Here is a 23,085-nt window from a genome sequence, read left to right on the forward strand (position 1 = left end):
TATGGATGCGTTTACTTTTTACAGCATTTATTTAATATTAAGGATTATTTTACTATTATGAGTACTGCTGTTGAGAAGCTGCTGTTTTGTAATTGTTTAAGTGCTAAAAGAAACAATGTAACAGTTCCCTGTAGTTTACCAATGAATGTTTTTTATAGAGTTTTATAGAGAGCTTGAATCAGGTGGCATGCTGGCGCAGTGGTTGGCATTATGGCCTGGCACCTCCAGCATCGAGGGTTGCTTCTTAGGATCTGTGTGTGCGTTGAGTTTGCATCATTCTCCATGTGATTGGTGGGTTTCCTCTGGGTCATCCAGTTTCCTCCCACAGTCCAAAGACCTTTGGAGTAGGTTAATTACCATTTCCAAATTGCACATATTGTGTCTGCTTGTGTGAACTGGCACCGTATAAAGGGAGACTTAAGATGGATGATAAAAACAAAAAATTAACAAGAAACATATTGAGATCAGGAATCATCAAATCCCACCGGCCATAATGCTGGGCCAATGCTTTGCCATGTGCTTGATATGATGGAAAGCAGCGGTAATGATACAGGACGTGTTGGGGTTCATTCTGATATTCTGCTCCCAAATTAATGATTAAGCAGCTTGTGCTCATGCAGCTGATCTAGACATGGCCTCGGAATAATAAACGGGTGTGGAGTAAACACTGGGTGCACATGGGAAGGGCAGTCGTGTTTTGGCAATGCATTAACTCCTGGCAAGCGAGATCTCTGGGAATTTAGAGGAGCGCAGATTGTTATAATGGGATAGTTACGGTGTGGTGATGAATGTGCTGTAACTTTTAATTGTGAGTTTGTTTTGCTTCTGTCCTTGGTACTGCCCGGATGAGGACAGCATTGGCTGTGATTAATATAATTATGTTCTCTGGCAGAAAGCGAAAGGAACCGCATTTGATTATTAGACGGTTTGATAAGCCAATGAACTTGAAAGGATGAGTAATTAAAAAAAAAAAACAGTGCATTGTGAAATATAACTCTCTCTCTCTCTCTCTCTCTCTCACTCTCTCCAGCAACAGAGGGAAAAGATCCACCTTCAGGTATGATATTTTTAGGCCTGCATCCTTTCCAATTATTTTAATTTAGCTTGGCCCATTTTTTTGCTTTTTGTTTTTGTCCCGTCATTTATTTCTCTCATGCATGCCTCTCATCTTTTTTATGTTTTGTTTATGTTTTAAGTCTTTTCATATTTTCATGCTAATTTGAATCTCATTCTCTTTTGTATTGTGCTATATTGTAAACGTCCCAGTGATAATTGGTTTTTGTGTCATAAATGTTTCTTGGTTAAGTCTTTTAAGCATACACACACACACACACACACACACACACTTATCCTCATGTCCTCCTCTGTGGCCCTTTCCTGCCTCCCTCATTGATCCCTTTATTGTGCGTGGTCATCAATGCTCTTCTCTTAAATCACTGCAGCTTCTTAGCTCCTTTTCCCTTTTCTTCATGCTCCAGCATTTTATTGTCTTTCAAGCTTTTAGTAAAGCGTATCATTGCCCCTTCTCTCTTCCACTCTCTCTCTCCGTCTTTCTCTCTCTCTTGCCATCTCCCCCTCTCTCCCTCTCTCTTCCTCTTTCTTTCTCGCTCTCTCTTCCCCCTGAGTAAGAGTGTTTGTCTCTTTATCACTGCAACGTTTCACTGTAAAATCTTTAGCTCTGGTTTGTTGCTTGTTCTCCATCATTGATCGCAGATGTAATGAACACTGGCCCTCCTTAATACATTTCACTCTAAGGAAAAGCTGAAAATAATAGGGCTTTTATTTGAGGCTTTTGTAATAAGTATTTGCCCCCCTGAACATCCATATTTGGTAGTGTTACAACCTGGAACTTAAACGGCCTTCATGTGGATTTCACATCAAGAATTTATACAAACTAGTCTACAATACCGGCGTTCTCTCTGATTAATGCCTTACTTCCCCGGTCACTAAATTTTGGATGTATGTTTTTTTTGGGTGTAAGTTGTGCCGTATTATTGGAGCCGACAGTATGTTAAAAGTATTTCTCTTCTTCTTTGTCTTTTGGCTGTTCCCTTTAAGGGGTTGCACAGCGAATCATCTGCTTCCATCTAACCTAATTTTCTGCATCCTCTTCGCTCACACCAACTAACTTCATGTCCTCTCTCACTACATCCATAAATCTTCTCTTTGGTCTTCTGCTAGACCTGCCTGGCAGTTCCAACCTCAGCATCCTTCTACCAATATGCTCACAATCTCTCCTCTGAATATGTCCAAACCGCCTCAATCTGGCCTCTCTGACTTTATCTCCAAAACATCTAATGTGGTATCAGCATGGTAACGTGGTCCCTCTGATGAACTAATTTTTGATCTTATCCGTCCTTGTCACTCCCAAGGAGAACCTCAACATCCTCAGCTCTGCTACCTCCAGCTCTGCCTCCTGTCTTTTCTTCAGCGCTACTGTCTCTAAGCCGTAGAGCATCGCTGGTCTCACCACTGTCCTGTACACCTTTCCTTTCATTCTCGCTGATACTTTTTTATCACACAACACACCTGACACTTTTCTCCACCCATTTCAACCTGCCTGTACCCGCCTCTTCACCTCCTTTTCACACTCTCCGTTGCTCTGGACCGTTGACCCAAAGTACTTACTGCACCTTCTTTACCTCTGCTCCCTGTAGACTCACCGTTTCACTTGGGTCCCTCTCATTCACACACATGTATTCTGTCTTACTGTGGCTAACCTTCATTCCTTTGCTTTCCAGAGCATACCTCCACCTCTCCAAATTTTCCTTCACCTGTTCCATTCTCTCGCTACAAAGCACAATGCCATATACCACAATTCATATACCATGGAGACTCCTGTCTAACCTCATCTGTCATCCTGTCCATCACCATAGCAAACAAAAAGGGGCTTAGAGCCGATCCTTGATGCAGACCCACCTCCACCTTAAACTCTTCTGTCACACCTACAGCACATCTCACCACGGTCTTACAGCTCTCATACATGTCCTGCGCCACTCTAACAAATCTCTCTGCCACTCCAGACTTCCTCATACAATACCACAGCTCCTCTCTTGGCACCCTGTCATACGCTTTCTCTAAATCTACAAAGACACAATGCAACTCTTTATTACCTTCTCTGTACTTCTCCACCAGCATCCTCAAAGCAAATACTGCATCTGATGTACTCTTTCTAGGCATAAAACCATATTGCTGCTCACAAATACTCACCTCTGCCCTTAACCTAGCTTCCACTACTTTTTCCCACAGCTTCATTGTATGGCTCATTAGCTTTATGCCTCTGTAATTGCCACAGCTCTGCACATCTCCCTTGGTCTTAAAAATCGCACCAATACACTCCTGCTCCATTCCTCTGGAATCCTCTCACTCTCCAAGATCTTGTTAAACAAACTAGTTAGAAACTCTACTGCCACCTCTCCTAAGCACTTTCATACCTCCACAGGTATGTCATCAGGACCAACAGCCTTTCCACTCTTCATCCTCTCCAACACCCTTCTCACCTCACTTTTGCTAATATTTGCTACTTCCTGCTCCACAACAGTCACCTCTTCTACTCTTTGTTCTCTTTTATTTTCCTTATTCATCAATTCTTTAAAGTTTAATGTATTTCTATAACCCTAATTGATTAAAAGACAGTATGTGTGGGGTAGCTCAGTGGTTAAGACATTGGACGAAAGTTCAAATGGTTCGAGGGTCAAACCCCAGAACCATCAGGAGTAATAAAGTATTCGGAAATGACTACTCAAGTACGGAGAAACTGTTTCATTTGAAATGTTCGATTATTATTATTTATAATTTATTATATAATGGTGTATATATACAGTATGTGTGTGTGTGTGTGTGTACAAGTGTGTTGGTGATTAATTCTGTATACGTATATATTTATAGACTGTTAAAGAATATGTACAATTAAAGTTTATATATACTGTAATCACACAAACATGAAAAAAACATTCTATACTCACCGCAAGATTGTAGACTAACGATCCCATTAGTAGCAGCATGGATTGATGGGCGTTAATGGATTGATTGGCAAAATTAGAGAAAGGTGCAGAAACTAGTTTTCTTTTTGCAAAAAAAAAAACTTTTGCGCAGTGAGCAGATGTAGGATGAATTCACAGGTAGGATGAATTTATAGAACACTGGCTGAAGAATTTTTTTCCCCACCATACCGCCTGACCAATCAACTACAATAACAATGTGGTTATTGTTATTGCTGCTGATTGGTCAATTGGAGTCATGGGATTAATGTTGCTGCATCTTATTTGTGAAACACCCACGCAGTAGATCTACCGGCAGCACGTGTAGAATAAATGGTTAGAAAAGTCGAGTGTAGCCGAATGTAGCATTTTTTCTTCACAAATCTACTCAAGTAAAAGTAAAAAGTATGGTGCAGTAAAACAAGTACATTTTTTCCAAAAAGTTAAAGTAAATGTAACTCGTTACTGCTGCTAAGGTGGTTACATAAACAACAATTTTGAAATTGCATCTTTAGGTACTTTGCAGCCTGTCACAGTAAAATATTTCTTTGCATTCTTTAATTTAATTCACATAATTTTATTAAATTTAATATGTAAAAATGCGGGCTGGCTCAAGACTTTTGCAGAGTAGTGTATATGTGGACTGTATTCAACCTTTAAAATTTATTTACAGCTTTCCCATCAATCAAAGTGAATATGCTGTAAAACACTTTCGAGCTGGACCAATTGTATAAAAACACTTCAGTGTGTTAATTTAACACTGGGAATGTTCTAAGCAAACCCAGCAGTCAGTGTTCTTAGTAATATCAGTACTGTAACAAACAAAGATCTGCTCCTGTCCCAGTAAGCTGTTGTCAAAAGCTGTTATGAAAAGGGACGTTTTTATGTAATCCTCACTAACTCTCATTACATTGCTCATCACTGATTGAGTGCCCTACAGTACATCTCCAATTGCCTTCATCCAGCTTGAAGCTAACTCTCTCCAAGGAGCTGATGATGTGGCTCGATGCATTTAGCAACCAGCACGCAGCGGGAAAAGATCATCATCATGGATTATCATAAAAGCCCTCTAATGCCATAGCTCGTATCAGCCAATCCTAAAAAAACAACTCCCATTCATGCTGGTGTAATGGGAAATGTGTTCACAGTTTAGTATGAAAAGATTTCGTAATGGCCTAGAGTGAGATCCAAATTTCTGATTGGTAAATAGTGTGCTTTTTCTGTGTCTTGTAGTCGTCTCCAGTAGATAAGTGGTTTTCCTTTATATTGAAGTTATTCTGTTGTCGTCTTTCTTAGACTTTATTAATGATCCAATATCATACATAAGACTTTTTCATTTTTAAGTAACTTACAACACTCTAAAACATAGTGTTTCTAAGATGATGTGAACTGTCCGGAAAATATGTTACAGTAATTTTAACAGTTGCAGCTTTTCAGGATCCAAAAATGGAAAGATCTTTTGATGCTGAAAAATAAACATGAATACACTAAGTGGCCAAACGTACACAGATGTACGGTTGGTTCTTTCCCAAAGTGTTGCCCCAACGTTGGAATCACACAATTGTGTAGAATGCCTTTGTGTACTGTTATATTACAATTTCACGTCTTATGAACAAAAAGTGCACAAAGTGAAGTCAATTAAAATGGGGTACATTTAAATGTACATAAGAAACTGGACATAACGTCTTTATTAATGGACATACTTGTAAGTGGTTCAAGTTGCACATGGTAGAGTAATTTCAAAGAGGTTTCAAGAGTTGGGTCCAACAATGTTGCAAAAGGTTCTACTGTACTGTACTTAACATAGCTTTTGCACCATCATGGAACTCAACTCTTGAAACCTTTTTTTTTTTTTTATCTCTTTTGTCGCAGTGGATGTTCTTGCACTGCGTGGTTTGTCTTCGATGTTGGTTTCCTCTTTTTTAAACTTCTTCATCCATCTGTGCATATTGCTCTTGTCAATGCTGTCATCTCCGTAATCATTCTGTAGCACATCATGGGAGACCATCAACTTGTAATGGAGACTCTGCAAACATTTACAAGCTATTTTAAAAGAACTATGTCAGTTAAACAAAGTTGCACTACCTTCTGTTTCATTTTAAACCTATTGTTAAAAGTTGAACCTAAACAGGATCAGGTTTCCAGAAAATTTTCTGCTCCAGTTCTTAAACGCTGAGGGGCTTTTTTTCTTTGTGTTTGTTTTTGTTCCAACATAAAAACTTACACAACTCCTCAGAAACTCTAAAACTTCACGCTGAGTAAAGGCTTTGAGCAGCACATGCAACAGTCTCAAAGGACTACAACATGATGCTTTACATAAAACAATGCATTCACACAAACCACATTTGACAGTGTTGGTTTTTACTCATTTTCTTTTTTGTTCCTTTGAAAGCAGATGTTTGGGAAATGGCTACAGTGGTGAACTATACAAGACACAACACAAGAAAGATCAAGCCCCAACTAGTCTAAAGAAAAAATACAATCAACTTTGACTTTGAAACAGACAAGAGGGAAAGAAATAAATCAAAGATGCTTAATTGCACTCTTTAGGTGAGTTTGCCATGCAGTGTTCAAATACTAGACACATGATATGGGATGATTTTGGACATGTTTAGAGGAGAGATTTGGGAATATATTGGTAGAAGGATGCTGAGGTTGGAACTAAAAGGCAGGAGGTCTAGAAGAAGACCAATGAGGAGATTTATGGATATAGTGAAAGAGGATATGAAGTTAGTTGGTGTGAGAGAAGAGGATGCAGAGGATAGGGTTAGATGATTCGCTGTGGTGTCCCCACAAAAAACAAACAAAAAACAAACAGTCAGCCACAATATAAACATTTACACCAGTAAAGAGTTGACAGGTTCTTGGGCATCCAAGGTTCCTCTATGCCTGTGGGGACTAAACACTGATCAATTCTTGGCCACAATAGAAGGGGATCAGAACACCCAATGCACCACAGCCTGTCATGTATGGGGCTTGGCATTAAAAGAGTTTAGGGTTGTAGATCTGGCTTCCAAATTCCCCAAATCTCAATCCAACTGAGCATCCATGGAAATTGCCAGACAAACAAGTCTGATCCATGGAGGCCCCATCAAGCAACTGGCAGCACAAAAAGGACCCGCCGCAAACACCTTGGTGCCAGACACAGCGGCCACACCCCCAGAGGTCTTATGGAGTCCTGCCCAAAATATGTACTATGAAAGTTATGGCTGATCTGTGTAGCTTCCCGTAGCTTTAGATGTGTGCTTGAATCCTGCATTATCTGCTCCCGACTATGAACTTTTCAATCCAACTTTCCAAGTAATTTCTTTAGCCTGGGTTGGATCTGTAAAGGAACACTGCCTGAATGCAATATAGAGTTCATTACATGTGTGTGTGTGTGTGTGTGTGTGTGTGTGTGTGTTTGAGCACAGTTGCATGATGTATTATTGAAGATAGTGAATTAAAATGAATTTCCTCTGATTGGGTGTTTATTATGGCATGTGGCAGCAATCAGAATGAGCACAGGGCTTCTGTGTTGAGGGAGCGATAGAGAGACAGCGAGAGAGAGAATATACTATGAACATGTGCTCAAGAATGAGACACGAACATAATGTGCTTTTTGCACTGGCATATTATAACCGCATTTGGTGACATCTGCAAAACGCACTGGTTCAGGTTTACAACAATTACGTTCCGTTATCTTAGTTGCAAAAAAAAAAAAAAAGTTGCCAGGTTTAAAGCTTTCTATAATTTTGATGTTAGTTTATTACTTAAAGGAGCCTCACTAATAGGACTTTGAGACGTTAGCACTTTCTGGTTGACGTAACATAAGTGACAACAGGACGTAACCTGTCTTGAGGACAATTTACAATATATTGTTACAAAATAGGATAAATTAGAACATTTTTGATTGCTTTCAGGGTTCATACCAATCCTGGTAATACGTAGCATATCGTTAATCATTTATTGTAATGTTTAATTTTCCTATAATGCACCATCTTACAGTACGTAGTGACTAGTGAAACCATTAAAGAGTGGAATGTACATCTGGAGTTTAATAACCATCTAAGTTTGGATCTGTCCAATTAAACAGCATTTAATTTGTCATAATATTGCATAAATATTAGTTAAAGCAAGTGAAGTTTAAGGGTGTTCACACTCCACGCTAGTGTGATTTCAAAATTGAGTTAAAATTATGAATAATTTCTTAAGGTCATAGTTTGAGGTAAATAAACACTAGATTAATTTTACATTCAGAAATGAGAGTGTTGCTTGTGCGTAGACATCGAACTGAATGTGATAGCAGCTCTTTCTTTCCAAGATGTTGTGGCTTGGCATGATTAATTTTAAGCATGAGCTTTTCTCATCCCATTAGGCATGCTGTAACCCATGACTAATTAAACCACTTCATTTAATCTGGCATAAGAACTGCTAACAAACCAGTTACATTCTTATTACATGAAATGTGTAATTTTGGGTTTTCTGCGCAGAAGGACATCTTATTAACTTTTAGCAAGTTATTACCTTGACGTTCTCATTATGTTATGGTTTTTTTAAATAGTTTCAAAGAAAAATGCATCTTTTTTTTGGTTTGGATGAAAGAAAGTGCATTAGCATTCAGTGATGATGCTTATACAGAAATGCGCCTATTTAATATGCGGTGTATTGCACAATCGCAATATAACAAGTGTGTATAAATAAACCAGCATCATTCTTTTTGACTTGAAAGCTAGCCCAAATTCTGTGCATCTTTGCAGGAACAGACTGGCAACTATCACTAAAGAATGAGCCTCAAAAGAAAAACCCTCAGTGTGTTAAAAATTCAGCACATGGGATTAGTGAAAGGAGCACCCATATATCCATGATATACTAGAAGCAAAAACTGTCTTTGTACGAGAAATGGAGCTTACATCATTCCTTTCTCATTAGATCATAAACGAGAGCTTCCTTTGTAATTACGCCACTGCAAATATAATTGGCTTGGAATGTACATATAATAGGCTTTTTGGATTTATTACATGGTGTGGAGGTGTATGATGTATTATTCATACAACACTCCTGCTGTTCTGAACAAGTCAGCTATTTGGGCTCACCTCAGCTGCTTCAGTTCCTGAGCTCGGGTTACTGCTTTTGTTGTTCTTCCTGCATTCATACGGGATCTCAAATTTCCTTTTCACCTTCTTAACACATCTCCCATGTGAAGTGTTCCTAAGATGGACTCTAAATAATGTAGTTACTGAAGATGGATAGATAGATGGATGGATGAATAAACGAGGAGCCCAGAATATTGGCTTCAGCATATACCTGTTATACCTGACATTTAATACAAGTAAATAAATAAAAAATCCTGCATTAATACTGATGTGTCATTTGGACCTTTTTTTCTCTTTAATTTAGTCATAGCTAATTTTCAACTGGCTGCATCTTTTCCAACTGCTGCTTACACAATGGCGAGAGCAGGTTAACACAACGGTATCCGCCTCTTCCACATGCGTGACGCCCATGATTGGCTAGTGTCACTATGATCGATGTGAGAAAGTGGGAATGCCATCCCTACCATCAATCTGCTCTCTACACTATCGGCTAGCATCACCCAGGCATTGAGATCGTAATCTCCAGATGATACTTTACTTCTCCATCACTTGGGAGGTTCATTTTGTAACTTTTAGACATGGCTAAGACATTGGCTAATTATTGTTCTCTGACACACAAGGTTGGTTTTAAAACAAACATTAAGTTTTAAAGTGCAGTGACCACATTTTCAAGCGGAAGCCTGTGCGTCAAGACCAGCCAGTGATGTCACTTCTGCCTGTCAAGTACTCACTATGGAGGAACTTTAAGCTGTGGAGTACAGCAGCTGCTGTGGGTTAACTAAATGGGTTAATAAATTTTCAGAGAATGTTGAAACCTAGAAAAAAACAGTGTTTACTCTAAGTTAATGCCACCACTCAAGCAGTAATAAAATACAAGTTTTGGTCATTACTATGCATGCTAAATTCTGTAAAATAGGACATTAAGTAAGTAGGATGTTGTGCAAACACCATATTGTACTGTAAGTACTTTGGGTAAGTTAGCTTGTAGTGCAATCTTTTCACATTTTTCTCCTGCTTTCAGATGCACTGGTTTTGCTGCAGGATTTATGATTCACTTACAGAAATATTTTAAAAGAAAACTAAGCAGAAAAATAATGTTACAAAGATGAATAAAAAATTTATTCCCAAGAGACATGAGATGCACACACTTTGTGAGGAAAGCTGATGCATGGTTGTGGTGTGTATCTTATAATGATCTTTAACAGACTTTGTAAGGAATAAGTTTTTGTGTGCAACAAAATGCAACACTTTTCATTAATTCAATTTTCTGCCAACACTTTCTGATTGACTTACTACTAAATAACAATAAAAGCATGTTTTTGATATGTTTTTTTAAAAAAATTGAAACTCAACCAACATTTTTTGAGACTAAATTGAATAATTACGTGGCTAAATTATACAAAATTCATATTTATGTACCCCAAACAATTTTGACATATTATTTCATTATCTGTGCTTTTTAACACTTTTGTAACTTCAAAAAACCCAACAAACAACAAAATATGCAATATATGGAGTTATCTCATTTTGCAGTCAGTCCGTTCAAGGCCATGACTACTCTCCTATGTACAGCAGTTCTTTCTTTCTTTTTTTTTTTAATGTACAAATTATGGGTTTTTAATAGAATTCAATTTGATAATCAAGAGTTTCAATGCAAAAACGATAACTTTATATAACGGAAATCTTTTCTGTGTGTGGATTATTCATGTATTAAATGACTGGTCTATGGATTATTAATCGCCTGGCAGACATAAACATATTTTGGCCTAAAATATTCCAAAAAATATAATTATGACTATGCAATCCGGATATAATATACAATATTCGATTAGGGTGTGTTTAAGAAAAAGCTTAACCTTTTGACAAAAGGCTAAAAGGTTTTACAATAAAAAGTGTATCTTGATAATTATCAGAGGTCTTCAAATTAATGTGTATTAAAGTGGCCGACTTCACTGTGAGTAAGAACAACATGGCCTCTTAAATGTATTTTAATTAGAAATGTAAAGAAATCACCTGAGAAAAAGTTTAAAGTTGCAATGTTTATAAAAAAGGTGCGTGAAATCAAAACTAATTCACTCGCACTTAGTATAATTTTTTCATGACTTTAGTGTGGACCTTTTTCGCAACTAGTGACTTGCTAATTGTGCCCTTCTGTGATCTTCTAAAGTACTTCTTTTGCTTTAGCTGTGTATAATTTTCACTTTCATTTAGCAGTGTGTGTGTGTGTGTGTGTGTGTGTGTGTGAAACTGGAGGTGCAGCATGGGTAAGGAACAGGTGCTGCCCTTATGCTTGCAGCTCTTCAGTGCTTAATCACTGGTTTTGTAATGTATTTGTGTAAACTTTGCGGGAGTGTTGACATTTTTGAAACAGTTGCAATTAACACTTACCCGGGGATTGCTGTGGCTGCGTTGTTTGTAATAGTGCAAATTTACAAGTTTAATGCCTGGTAATGTTTGAACCTACATGACCACGGATCTTGCTGGGTCAGTGCACTCACAGCAAAACAAAACCACAAGTGCACTCAGAGAAGACCACCGAGTGCTGAGTTTGCCATTCAACCCCTTTTTTTACGCCAGTACACTGCATACCAATGGAGGATGGTGTTACTGGGTTACCCATCCTTCTAATGAGGAAAGAAACAATTAGATCTTTTGACATGCCTAGTCGCAGAGGGCATATAAAAGAGCTGGCACTTGAGTCTGAATCTCAGTTCTTGGCAACAATTCCATGCTGCTGAACAATGATTTTAGTGGATGTCTCTTCAGGGAAGATGAAACAAAAAAATATTGACTGCATGCAGCTTTTCAAAGAAGATAGGTTAATAAAAGAAGTAGAAATTATGATTGTAGTCATAATTCCTAAACCTAAAACTAGTTTTAGTTTTGGAAGTAGCTTACATGTATCTTACAAAAAATAAACACTGCATTGCACCAGATACCAAATTTTAAACTATGAACAATATTTTTAGCGAGTAAGTGAATGTATAAATTGTCCGGTATATTGTATTTGTGTGCGTGTGGGATTGCAGGAGAAAAGAGTTGGCCTCTTCGGTTTCAATGAATCACTACAGAAGTGCAATGATAGAAATGGACTGTCCTGTAAAGCTGTCCAGATGATGAATAATTCTTATTTCGAAACATCCTCAAAAAAACTGAGTTCCCAAGTCTAATACAGAGAAAAACAGCTCTGAGACAAAATAGCGTCCGGGATTCCCCTCGCAATTTAAAGGCGCAAAGGCAACACTTACATTTGACATGTGTGGAATTCATTTCCTTGGGTGTGGTTACAGTTTTTGGCAACATACAGTAATGGCAGTGTGGGGTAAGAGGACAGAGATTTAGACAAGTGGATTGGTATGCTTTACATATAGGCCTATAAGACTCACTTGTTCACTTAAGAACAAATCCGACTTACATAAGTGCTCCCGGAATGGAACAAATTCGTAAGTTGAGGACTACCTGTATACCGCTTTATCTGCCTCTCTTCTTTCCCTGACGCATCCATCACTCTGAATACAGTCGATCTGAACTCAGCAGCCTACATGACCCTTTTCTGTTGCTCCAAAGTCCAATCTTTATGCTCCATAGCAAACTGTTTAATCTCACTAAGAAGTTCTGTGAGTTATCATCACATTGTGTGTATGAAAATGCTCTTACTTTCACTATTAAACATACAGTAGCTATGATTTTTACTATTTATGTTTTACCATGCAACTTCACCAAGTGTGTAAGTGATCTCCACTTACGATTCTTCTGTATATCTTTTCTTTCAGGTTTTAATAATGAATTTAAGGGTTCATAACCCAGTTCCAGTAATTTCACATTTTTTTCAGCTTTTATTTTTTTAAAGAAAAATATGCTGTAAACTATAAGTATAACTGTCAAATAAAGGTATTTGAGGCACTGATCAGCTACAGACAGTGCCACTGCATTACAAACCTATTTTATTCTATTACTTGTTACTTACTTTAATTCTGATGACATCCTGTTTAAACCATAGTTCAGCCAAGCCTATTGTCCTCCCTCAAACTCTTGATAAATGTCCTTCTCTAACCTTTTACTTCTTGGCGATTCTTGCATATTTAAGAATGACTTTCCAAAGTAAGCTTGAACTTTCTCTTCCATCCCTTTAGAGATGTTTCTGCCACTCCGTATGTATGGCTCACTACCGATTTACCTCCTTTGACAGGGTTTATGCTTCGTAAGTCATGGATGCCTACTGTTTGCTGTAGTCAAATGTCACTGAATCTCATCTGTTTTGTCATGGCCGGATAGAGACACCACGAGAGAAACAGAATGCGTAAAGTGGGAGCCACTTGGGCTTGAAAGCTTGTGGCTTTCCAGCTGCAGTCAAAATTGGGTTTAGAGGGCAGGAGCAAGTCAACTGTAAGAGACACAATCTAAAGAGCCTAGTACAGCAGTCCGCCATAAAAGAACCGAGACATAATCAGGCCATGAGTGTGCCTTGTAACCTTTTACCTAGCACAACATGATTTCCAACTAATGGACCACCAACCTCTGTGAAACCTCTGTGAAACTGTATGCTTGTATAGCTATAAAGTGCACAGTACACAGAAATTCCCCATCCTGAATTTAGCTGATGCATTAAAATAAAATGAAAAATGTCAAGGTCAGCATGACAGAATAGGGGCAGTAAGACCTCCAAAAAACATGAACAATAATTAACAGAGGAAAAATAGTTATGTAAACATTGTTCCAGAACTGTAAATGTATATTTCATTTAAGGTTGACGACTTTTTGACGTTTGTCTGTTGCTTCTGTTACCTCATACAGTATTAGTCACCAGAGGTTAAAAAAATTAATACATTTCCAAAATGCACACATAATTACATTGGTTTATATATATATATATATATATATATATATATATATATATATATATATATAAACCAATGTATATATATATATATATATATATATATCTGCAGGTGTATTGTTGGACAACATAAAAATAAAAGGAACAAAACACACACACACACACACACACACACACACACACATATATATATTGTATCGGTTTTCCTCCCTGTATCTGGTTGTGACCTTGGCATTTGGTCTGCACTGTAACTATAGTATTCTAAGCTCCATTCATTTTGATTTGTGTTTGAGCTGACCCCTCAGTCCAAAGCTCCTGCCCGTCACGCTGTTGCTCTCTGAGCTGTGCTGAAGCTGGCTAAGCTTCCTTTAGCCCTGCTGAACATCACAATGGAGGTGACTCAAGGTTATACTAATTACTACTCTGCCTTTTTCCTGGCCATTTTGTAGGTTATTCGATTTCTTCTGTATGTCAGAGGTCCTGCTGTACTAAGCTGATTGTGTGTATATATTTTTTTGCAATACAATTGGACCATGAAAGTGGTGGGTAAAAATACAAAACCATTGTAAAACAGTGGAGAGAACTATTTAAGGACTATTTAAGGTCTTTTAATAATGCTTAGAAATCCGGAATTTAGATTTGTTGTGCAAATCTGTCAACCTTGGCACATACAGTATACAGTACCGTAGGTCAGGAGCACATCAATTTCCTCATGTCTAACAAAGAAATTCAATCCATTAACCAGATCATTTGTGACACTGCCAATTTTCCAAGTGTCATGGAATCCTCGGTCGACCACATGAAAAATGGAATGGAGTTTAATTGCACTGTTTTATATGCATATTCATTTATTATTGGTTACAAAGCTTAAATTTCTGCATGTGCGTCTAGCATTTTGATGGCATCGTGAATAAAAATTTCTTTGCCACATGCAGGTTTTTATATGACACTCTTAATCTTCAGACTTAGAATCTTCCAACCTTTCACGGAATCTGTCAAGAAGTTTCTTTCTGCCGTAGCCTTTTTGCTGTAAACATGCCAATTTTCCAACAGCACTAAAGCATAATGAACCCTGAGAACGATTGCTCACAGGCATCGAAAGATGGTTGCTGTGCTACAGTGAGATTGGAAAAGCAATCCTTCAATGGCAGGACACTGAACTAGGGTTAACACTATATCATTTTAAAGAAACATAAAATTGGCAGAATCCCTGTTGGCATCCAGAGTTTGACAATTTTTTCCGAAGGTATAAGACTGTAAAAGAGAAGCTAATCCTGTACCAATAATTTTTTTTTTTTACTAATCTTTGTAAGCAAACCCTATTACCAATGAAAATTGAAGCCCTAATGGGATTCTGAAGGTCTCCGTTTCATGATTGATTGCTAAAGAAAACAGAGGACACTTGGTTGTGTTAAACTGCTGCTCAGGTTTCACCGAGTGGCATCGTAGCTTGGCTCTGGCTGATTGATAAGGCTCTTTTTGTGACTTGTTGGTGGAAACGGTGCTGCCTGGGCTGGCCGACATCAATCACTGAAACGGCTGACGCTCTTCGTTCCGTTTCAGTACAAAAGGCATTGGGAACTAAAGACAAAGCTTCGCTTCATCAGCTAGGCTGCCCAACGATGTCTCGATGTAGGGCACAATGGAAATATGTAGTGTGACTTACTTCACTCTCTTGCTGTCTTTCTTTATTCATCCTGTGTGTCTTTGCTTAGATAAGCAGTAGCATGAATTCTTCATTAGGAAGCCTGTCAGATTGCCCATGCGGAGTTATACACAGTTATGTCAGAATTCAGAGGAAGTGCTAACACCATCGTCTCTTCAGGGTGCACAGATGCAGTAATGGAGTGCAGCCAATACCATTATACATGGTCCGTCCTGCTAATTAACCTCAAATCTTGTTAGGACTAAGAATTCAGTGCCAAAGCTATCAAATTCTGGTAAGGTTGACCAAAGGACATCTTTTGTTTTGCTTTCTATCAGATACAGTAAGAACACTCCCTGTCTTATTTCCAAACCAAGCAGGACATCTTAAATATATAATTGTATTTTATTCTGTTTCCAAGGGCACTCTGCTCTCTGGCTAGAGAAATGGGAGTCAAATATAAAGCCCAAGGGCTGGTTATAATCCAGTTTACCAAATGAATTTATACAGTAGTTCATATGCATCTATTCATTATCTATGCCGCTTATCCTGTGTAGGGTCATGAGGGGACGGGACGGTGGAGCCTATCCCAGGAACCTAAGGGTACACCCTGGATGAAGTGCTAATCCATCACAGAGCACAAGCACACAAACACACACACACACAATGTGGAAATAGCAGTTATCTTTGGACTGTGGGGGAAACTGGTGTACCTGGGGGAAACCCAACAAGCACACAGGCTGGACAAGAGATTTAAACCCTCCAGCCCTAGGGGTACGAGGAGACAGTGCTAACCAACCACGCCACCATGCCGGTCAATTAATATTTTATGTGAAAATCATATTGTAGACCATAATTAACTAAAGAATTTGGGAAAAGGATACTTTTTGTTATTCAGCTAGGGACACAATAGGGTTTGATAACACAATAAATCGAACCCTGACCCTGGAGGTACGTTTTTTATTTAATTGGTTAAATAAAAAAATATATTGCTATCTAATTAAAATGCCATGATTATCCGTAGGAAAAATGGGTACATTGTTAAGCGTTAGGATAAATAAAAAGAAGAAGAATTGCACCTTGTTACACCTACCGGCCATGCCCCGAACTGGGAAAGAGAGACTAACACACGTGCGCATGGGACGTATATTTGGATTTTCCACTTTAAACAGACACAAGCTATTTTTACTGTACAGTATGTACAAGTATGTACAAACCTTACACTGTCCAAATAAAAATGCCCTGTAGAACACTGGCCCAAAGATGCAGACAGTGTGCACTGTGGAAATCAGAAAAGTATCCCAATTGCCCAAACCTACACATACAGTATGTCATACAGTATAGTTACAGTATGCACTCATCAGCCAATTTTTAGGTATACCTTTCTAGTACTGGATTGGACTTCCTTTGCCTTCAGAACTGCCTTAATTCTTTATGGCATAGATTAATGAAGGTGCTTTAATTATTCTTTATGAATTTGGTCTACAGTACATTGACGTGATCATGCAGTCGATCACCAAGATTTCTACTTTAAACAGTTACACAACCATGTTACAACGTCTTCTATTTATGTTTTTTTTGAGGTGGTAAAATGTTGCTGTTCTTCTACATTCTTGCAGGTGGCACTTTAAATTGTTCATATAGGTAGTCCCCAACTTACGAACAGTTCTACAGACATACGTAGATGCGAACAAATCACGGAAGTAGCTCACGTGTATTACACAAAAAATAGACAACTGTAGACAACAACAAGTTCGGTATGTTGTATGTGTGTGCGTGTAAGGGTGCGGGAGAAATAAGTGGGACTTACCAGTTTTAATTAATCAGTCCGGTAGAACGAGGATATAAAATGGCTCTCCTGTTGACCTGTTCTGATCCAAATTTTGGAAAATCCTCAACAACACAGAGTTCACAGTCCAATACGGTGGAAAACAGCTCTGAGACAAAATTTAAAGGCGTGCACACAACACTGTTACATGTCACATTTCACTGTGAGATTCGGTTGTGGTTTGGCCACATGATGGCAGTGTGGGGAAAGGAGTCAGATTTAGTTAAGTGGATTGGTATGCTTTATGTTGTATATTCGTGTCAAAGGTGTATAAGACTCACTTTGTCAGAGTTAAGAACAAATCCGACTTCTGAATGTGCTCCCGGGACGGAACTCTCTCGTAAGTAGAGGACTACCTGCATCTGGTGTGGTAGGAGGGAAGTAGTTGCGAAGTATGCTTAGAATTGTAACAATACTGGATATGAAAACCAAAACCTGAACATTAAACCAGGATATTTATAAAATTTTGTTACTTACTTACAATACAAATCGAATCAGCGCCTGGGTATCGTGAAAGTATGATATTGGGAGTTCCATGGCGATTCCCGTCACTAGTACAAAATATATTGTAGTACATTTTTTTTGTTCTTGTTTTCTTGTTGTCTGGCCCACTTGTAAAGTAGTAAGTGTGCTACTACATTACACTTGATATAAGCCATGTTTCACAAACACAATAGTCAAGTTCTTTACTCTAATGCTATTTATTTGCAAGAATAGACTTTGGGGACACTATACTGTAGCTCACTGTTGAGGTAGCTGGAGTTTAACAGATTAAAGATAACAGTTCGGAAATTGCCTTGACATTGCTCTATCAGGGTCTCACTACAACAGAGACAGCAATCAGTGTCCGAGTGAAACGAAGTGATAGGCATGATGGGCTCCATTATTTGCACTGGACAGGAAGGTCAGTTCACACACAAGTAATGAAATCATACTGAGAGGCTGGGTTTGCTCGTCAATGCGGATTCCATTCTGGCTTGTGCTCATTTTTGCTGTGAAAGCATTCCTGAAAATCAGGCTGCTGAACTGGGTGACGAGCGCACAGAATTACATTCATTGTTTGAAATTGCATTCCATTTCACTTCTTATATTTCACATCATTTGGTTGTGGATAAATGCAATTACTATAGGACATTGTGTGATGATGCTTTACTTTTGGGCTTCTGAATAAAACTGCTTGCATTATGTGAACATCATGTCTTTGAGAAGCACAGGAGTCAAAGAAAATACCTTACACTGTATGATTAATGTGTTTTTAACTGCACCTTGGTCAATGCTCATCAAATTCTCTGATAATAAAAAAGTAAAATTGACATTTTTTTAATGTTTGTATTTAACACATCAATTAAAAGTTCGCCGCCCATCACTCTAGCTCGATAGCGAGACCTGGCAGTGGTATTGTGAAAGATTAATCTGTTTTGCCCAGTAGGTTTTGACAGAATGCAATCCACTGCAGTTGCCCTTATGTTTAAAACATCAGCATTTTATTGATAGGTTATGAATTATGAGTCTCAGGTGGTCTTTATGATCTACACTGACCTGGCATTGGTCGTGAGTGACAGTAAAGATTTTTTATTTTTATTTTTTTCCCCTCATGAGGTCTGCAGTGTTATGTTGGACCGCCTTACTTCTCTAGGCACTCCTGCATTTAGATTTTGGTGTTATTTTGAGCTGGAGGATACAGATCTATCCAAATGTTAGTTATTTATTAAACAAAAAAATGTTTGAGTCTTGGCCTGAGGTTTGGGTGTGTGTATAAAATAAGCAAGATAAACTTTGAAAGACCTTCTTACATATAGGCAGTAAAGTCCAGCTTAAATCTGATTTGCTGTATTTTATAGAGATGCTGGTTCACCTTGGCTTTACCACTGAATGTGCCATGGGAAGTGAACACTGTATGTAATAGTAACAGTGTTCCCCAGCCATTACCTGATGACCTCAACACTAAGAATGACCTTTATCCATGGTTTTACTGTCCAAGTCTGATTCATATCTCATTTGAGTTTGTGTCATTGCAGCTTATACCTTCATAGATACTGTACCAGTGTAGATCAATATCCGTAAAACTATTATATACAGTTATAACAGCTATAAACAAGTCAACTACCTTGCTTTTTATCTTTCATGGTGTTAATTTTTAAAACTCATTTTAAAAATAATAAGTAAACGTCTTTTGCAGAAATTATTTATAAATTTCAAAAATTGCATACCTTTTAAACAACAGCACAACAGTATTTGTTAAGTTATTGGCATCCCTAATAAAGTAAAACGAAATTATCCAGTGCTTGAATTAATGTAACATTCATATTTGTGTTACAGGACCCTGCCACCCGAATCCCTGCCACAACGGAGGCACGTGCGAAATCAGCGAGACCTACAGGGGCGACACGTTCATCGGTTATGTCTGCAAGTGTGCACCTGGCTTTAACGGCATCCACTGCCAGCACAGTAAGATCACTGATCTTTTATTGAAAATCTGTTGCGTGGATATTAATTTAGCAGGTAGACAGCACACGAGCTGTGGCACAACTACTATATGAAATTGTAACACACAACACATACTAGGCTTTTTTTTTTTCTTTTTTTTAATACTGTATACAAAGACAGATGTTTAAACGTAATTGACTTGTTCCTGGCCTCAGGTTACACATATGGTGTAAATAACTTTTATTTACATCATATTAGGTAAAGCTTATTAGGTAAAGCTAGGCTCCAGTTCTCTAACAGTTAAAGTATGTATGGCTTTAATTTTTTTTACTTCAACCTACTGTGCTCCATTTAACACCCATGTTCACAATCTTTGTCCCTGGATCTACATTGGCTACAAACAGGATTTCAAAACAGATTCACCCTTAATTACGTAATACACCATTTTACTAAATGTTTCCTAGATTACTTGTACAACTAAGAAACACCTTTAACATTAATACCGCCAAGATTTGATCCCCTTGTGCCACAGGCAGCTGAGGGAGCATGTCTCCAAAAGACCCTTGTGGTTTCTGGCACTGAGATGTTGCCAGAAGTTCCTTTGGGTGCTGTGGGTTGTCAGGTGGGGTCTCTATAGATTTGACTTGTTTGTCTGATGCATCCGATGTATGCTTCACAGGGGGTTTGGAGCTTGGGTGAGCGGAACCTTGGGGAGGCTGTGGTGCACTGGGTATTCTGGGGTTGGCCAGAATTGACTTTTTCCCTTGAATTGTGCTACATTGGATGTTCTGTGAGATCAGACCAGACAGGCCAGCCTTTGGTTCCCAAAGGCATAAATGAGCCATGGGTGCCCATGATCCTGTCACTACCTTACTGGTTTACTGGATAATTGATAGGCAATGTTGATTTGGCAATGTTAATGTGTTAATGTTAGAATTATATACAGTACTGTAGGTGTCTGATTAGAAATTTGGTGACTGAGAACAGGCCAGAGTCCATTCATGTTGGGAAGTATAGTCCAGTTTGGCCCCATTTGTAAGCATTGGTGTGTTCTGGGAATAAAATAGCATAACATATTTTTTAAAATAAACATAAATACAATTCTGATAAATTTTTTGTTAGGCATTACAGTGGTTTCTTCAGCTGGAAAAAACAAACAAACATACTGTACAAAAACAAAATTCGATTAGAAGTACCAATTTTGTCAGTGACATTTCCGCCAGGGGTTTTGTCATAATATTGATATTGAACCCAGTTAGCGCAGTTGCATTTAATGAATGCCACAAGCCCTAATTTAAGGAGAAAATGAGCATGAGAGAAACATGCCTTCAGGTCTCAGGAGTCACAAACAAAGACATTTCTCAATAAAATGCATTTTGGGAATGTTTAGTTGATGATTTATATTTCTAAATCACTTTGACAGCAATAGATTTCAATAGTCTGTAATAAATATGGTTAGAAATGAGAAAAACAATACTCAAAACCTTAACTTTTCTTTTATTATTTTATCATGCACTTGTTGTGATGAGTGTGTTTGCATGTTTTTATTAAGGAACATATATAGACTGAAAGATACAATAATTTTGTACATCACATGAATATGCAAGTGGGTCATAAACCCTTGTTGATCGGTAAGGTCTGATTCATGCAGCTAGACCTTTGTAGCTTATTTGAACAAAACATAAATTGTAATTAGGTTGCGGTCTCTTAGTGATTAAGGCTCTGGGCTACTGATTGGAAGGTTGAGAGTTCAAGCTGCCGAGCCTGGACTACTGAGCACAGGCTTTAACCCTCAAGCGCTCAGCTCAGTGCCACTTCAGATAAAAGCATCTGCTGGATGAATAAACGTAAATGGAATCGATGTGGTCCGGTGGCCACAACACAGCATGAAACAGTTTTCTCTCAAGCACATTTAACCCACCGGACTGGGGAATGTTATAGTGGCAAAAATAGAACTACTGTTTTTTTGTTTGTTTGTTTGTTTTTTTCTTTCTATGATGATGTAATGTAACTGTTACTATAAAGTTTAAAAACTGTTGTGAGAACGAGAACTATAGAACGAGCCCCTTTTTTTTTTAAGAAGAAAAATCACCTTGCTACATTACCTAAACGTAGCTAACTTCACTAAAGCTTCATCGTCAGAATGTGCGGAGGATAAATGGTGACATTTTAATTCAATTACAATTAACATACAATATTGAACAAAATGCAACTTCCATGCTGTATGCAATAATAACCCTTTGCTATTATTAGTAAGCCTTACTAAGTTTTGTCTCATTGTACAGTAAGTACTTTAAGTGGCAGACCTGAGTCAGCATGGGCATGGGTGTGCAGCCCCATACACAGCAATTTTCTATACAATGTGTTTTAACACCTTTACATCAAAACTAGCAAGAACTTTTTCAGCAGTTTGTGCTTCAGGAGCTCTACTATGGCATTAGACTAGAAAGGATAGCTTTCACTTCCTGATGTGCATCTGTATACTTTGAGTGCCCATGATAGTTATCCTTTCTTGGGACACTTTTGGGTAGGTGCTAACCACTGCGTACAGGGAACACACTGTAAAAACTGCTGCTTTGGAGATGCTCTGACCCAGTCATCCAGCCATCTTAACTTACCTCCTGTAAAAGTTTCTCACATCCTTATGCTTGCCAATTCCAAAAACTTGACTATTCACTCGATGCCTAATATATCCTACCCCTTAACAGATGACATTTAAAGAGATAATCAATACTACTCCCTTCACCTGTCAGTGGTTGCAATATTATAGCTAAAATGTATAGTAAAATCAAAAGGAACAAGAATATATGAGAGGTATATTGATTATTGACTAAACCCATCTACCATAAACCCTGGTCATGCAAATAGAGTAAAAGAAAAAAAAAAGGACACTGTTATATTCTTAAGGACATGAATAAATTATCTATTAAATGTCAGCAGGCTAAACTGTTGACTTTGTAATGGAGAAAGATGGTGTTTTTTTTTTATTCAGTACACCCATAGCTTTTATTTGAGTTTTTAAACATATTTAACATTACTACATTTGTATTTCACTTATATTTTTGCTAAAAGCTACAAATTGAATTTCCCCTTTCACTATGTCTGGACTGGACTGCCTGTTTTTACCATGGCATTTGCGAACCTGGCTCCGTACCTACAGTAAATACACTAATGCTGTTGTAAAAATCTTTGATGCCACATTATGCTGTAAAAAGATTAAAAAAAAGGGATATGTTACATGTTCTGGTTATTCCCATTATTTAGTCAAAGTGACAATCGAACATACAGTATAA

General features: G+C 38.0%; 1 protein-coding gene across 1 annotated transcript in view; it reads left to right on the forward strand.

Moving 5' to 3' along the window:
* The window catches only part of edil3a (EGF-like repeats and discoidin I-like domains 3a), a 209,566-nt gene that overhangs the window by 59,378 nt on the left and 127,103 nt on the right, over positions 1-23,085 (forward strand). Inside the window, exons 2-3 of the mRNA XM_053481489.1 lie at positions 1,031-1,057; positions 19,685-19,813. Of these exons, the coding sequence (XP_053337464.1) occupies positions 1,031-1,057; positions 19,685-19,813 (156 nt within the window). The remainder of the gene's footprint in view (positions 1-1,030; positions 1,058-19,684; positions 19,814-23,085) is intronic.

This window comes from Clarias gariepinus, chromosome 21 (genome assembly GCF_024256425.1).
Source record: "Clarias gariepinus isolate MV-2021 ecotype Netherlands chromosome 21, CGAR_prim_01v2, whole genome shotgun sequence".
In the NCBI taxonomy this organism is placed as follows: domain Eukaryota; kingdom Metazoa; phylum Chordata; class Actinopteri; order Siluriformes; family Clariidae; genus Clarias; species Clarias gariepinus.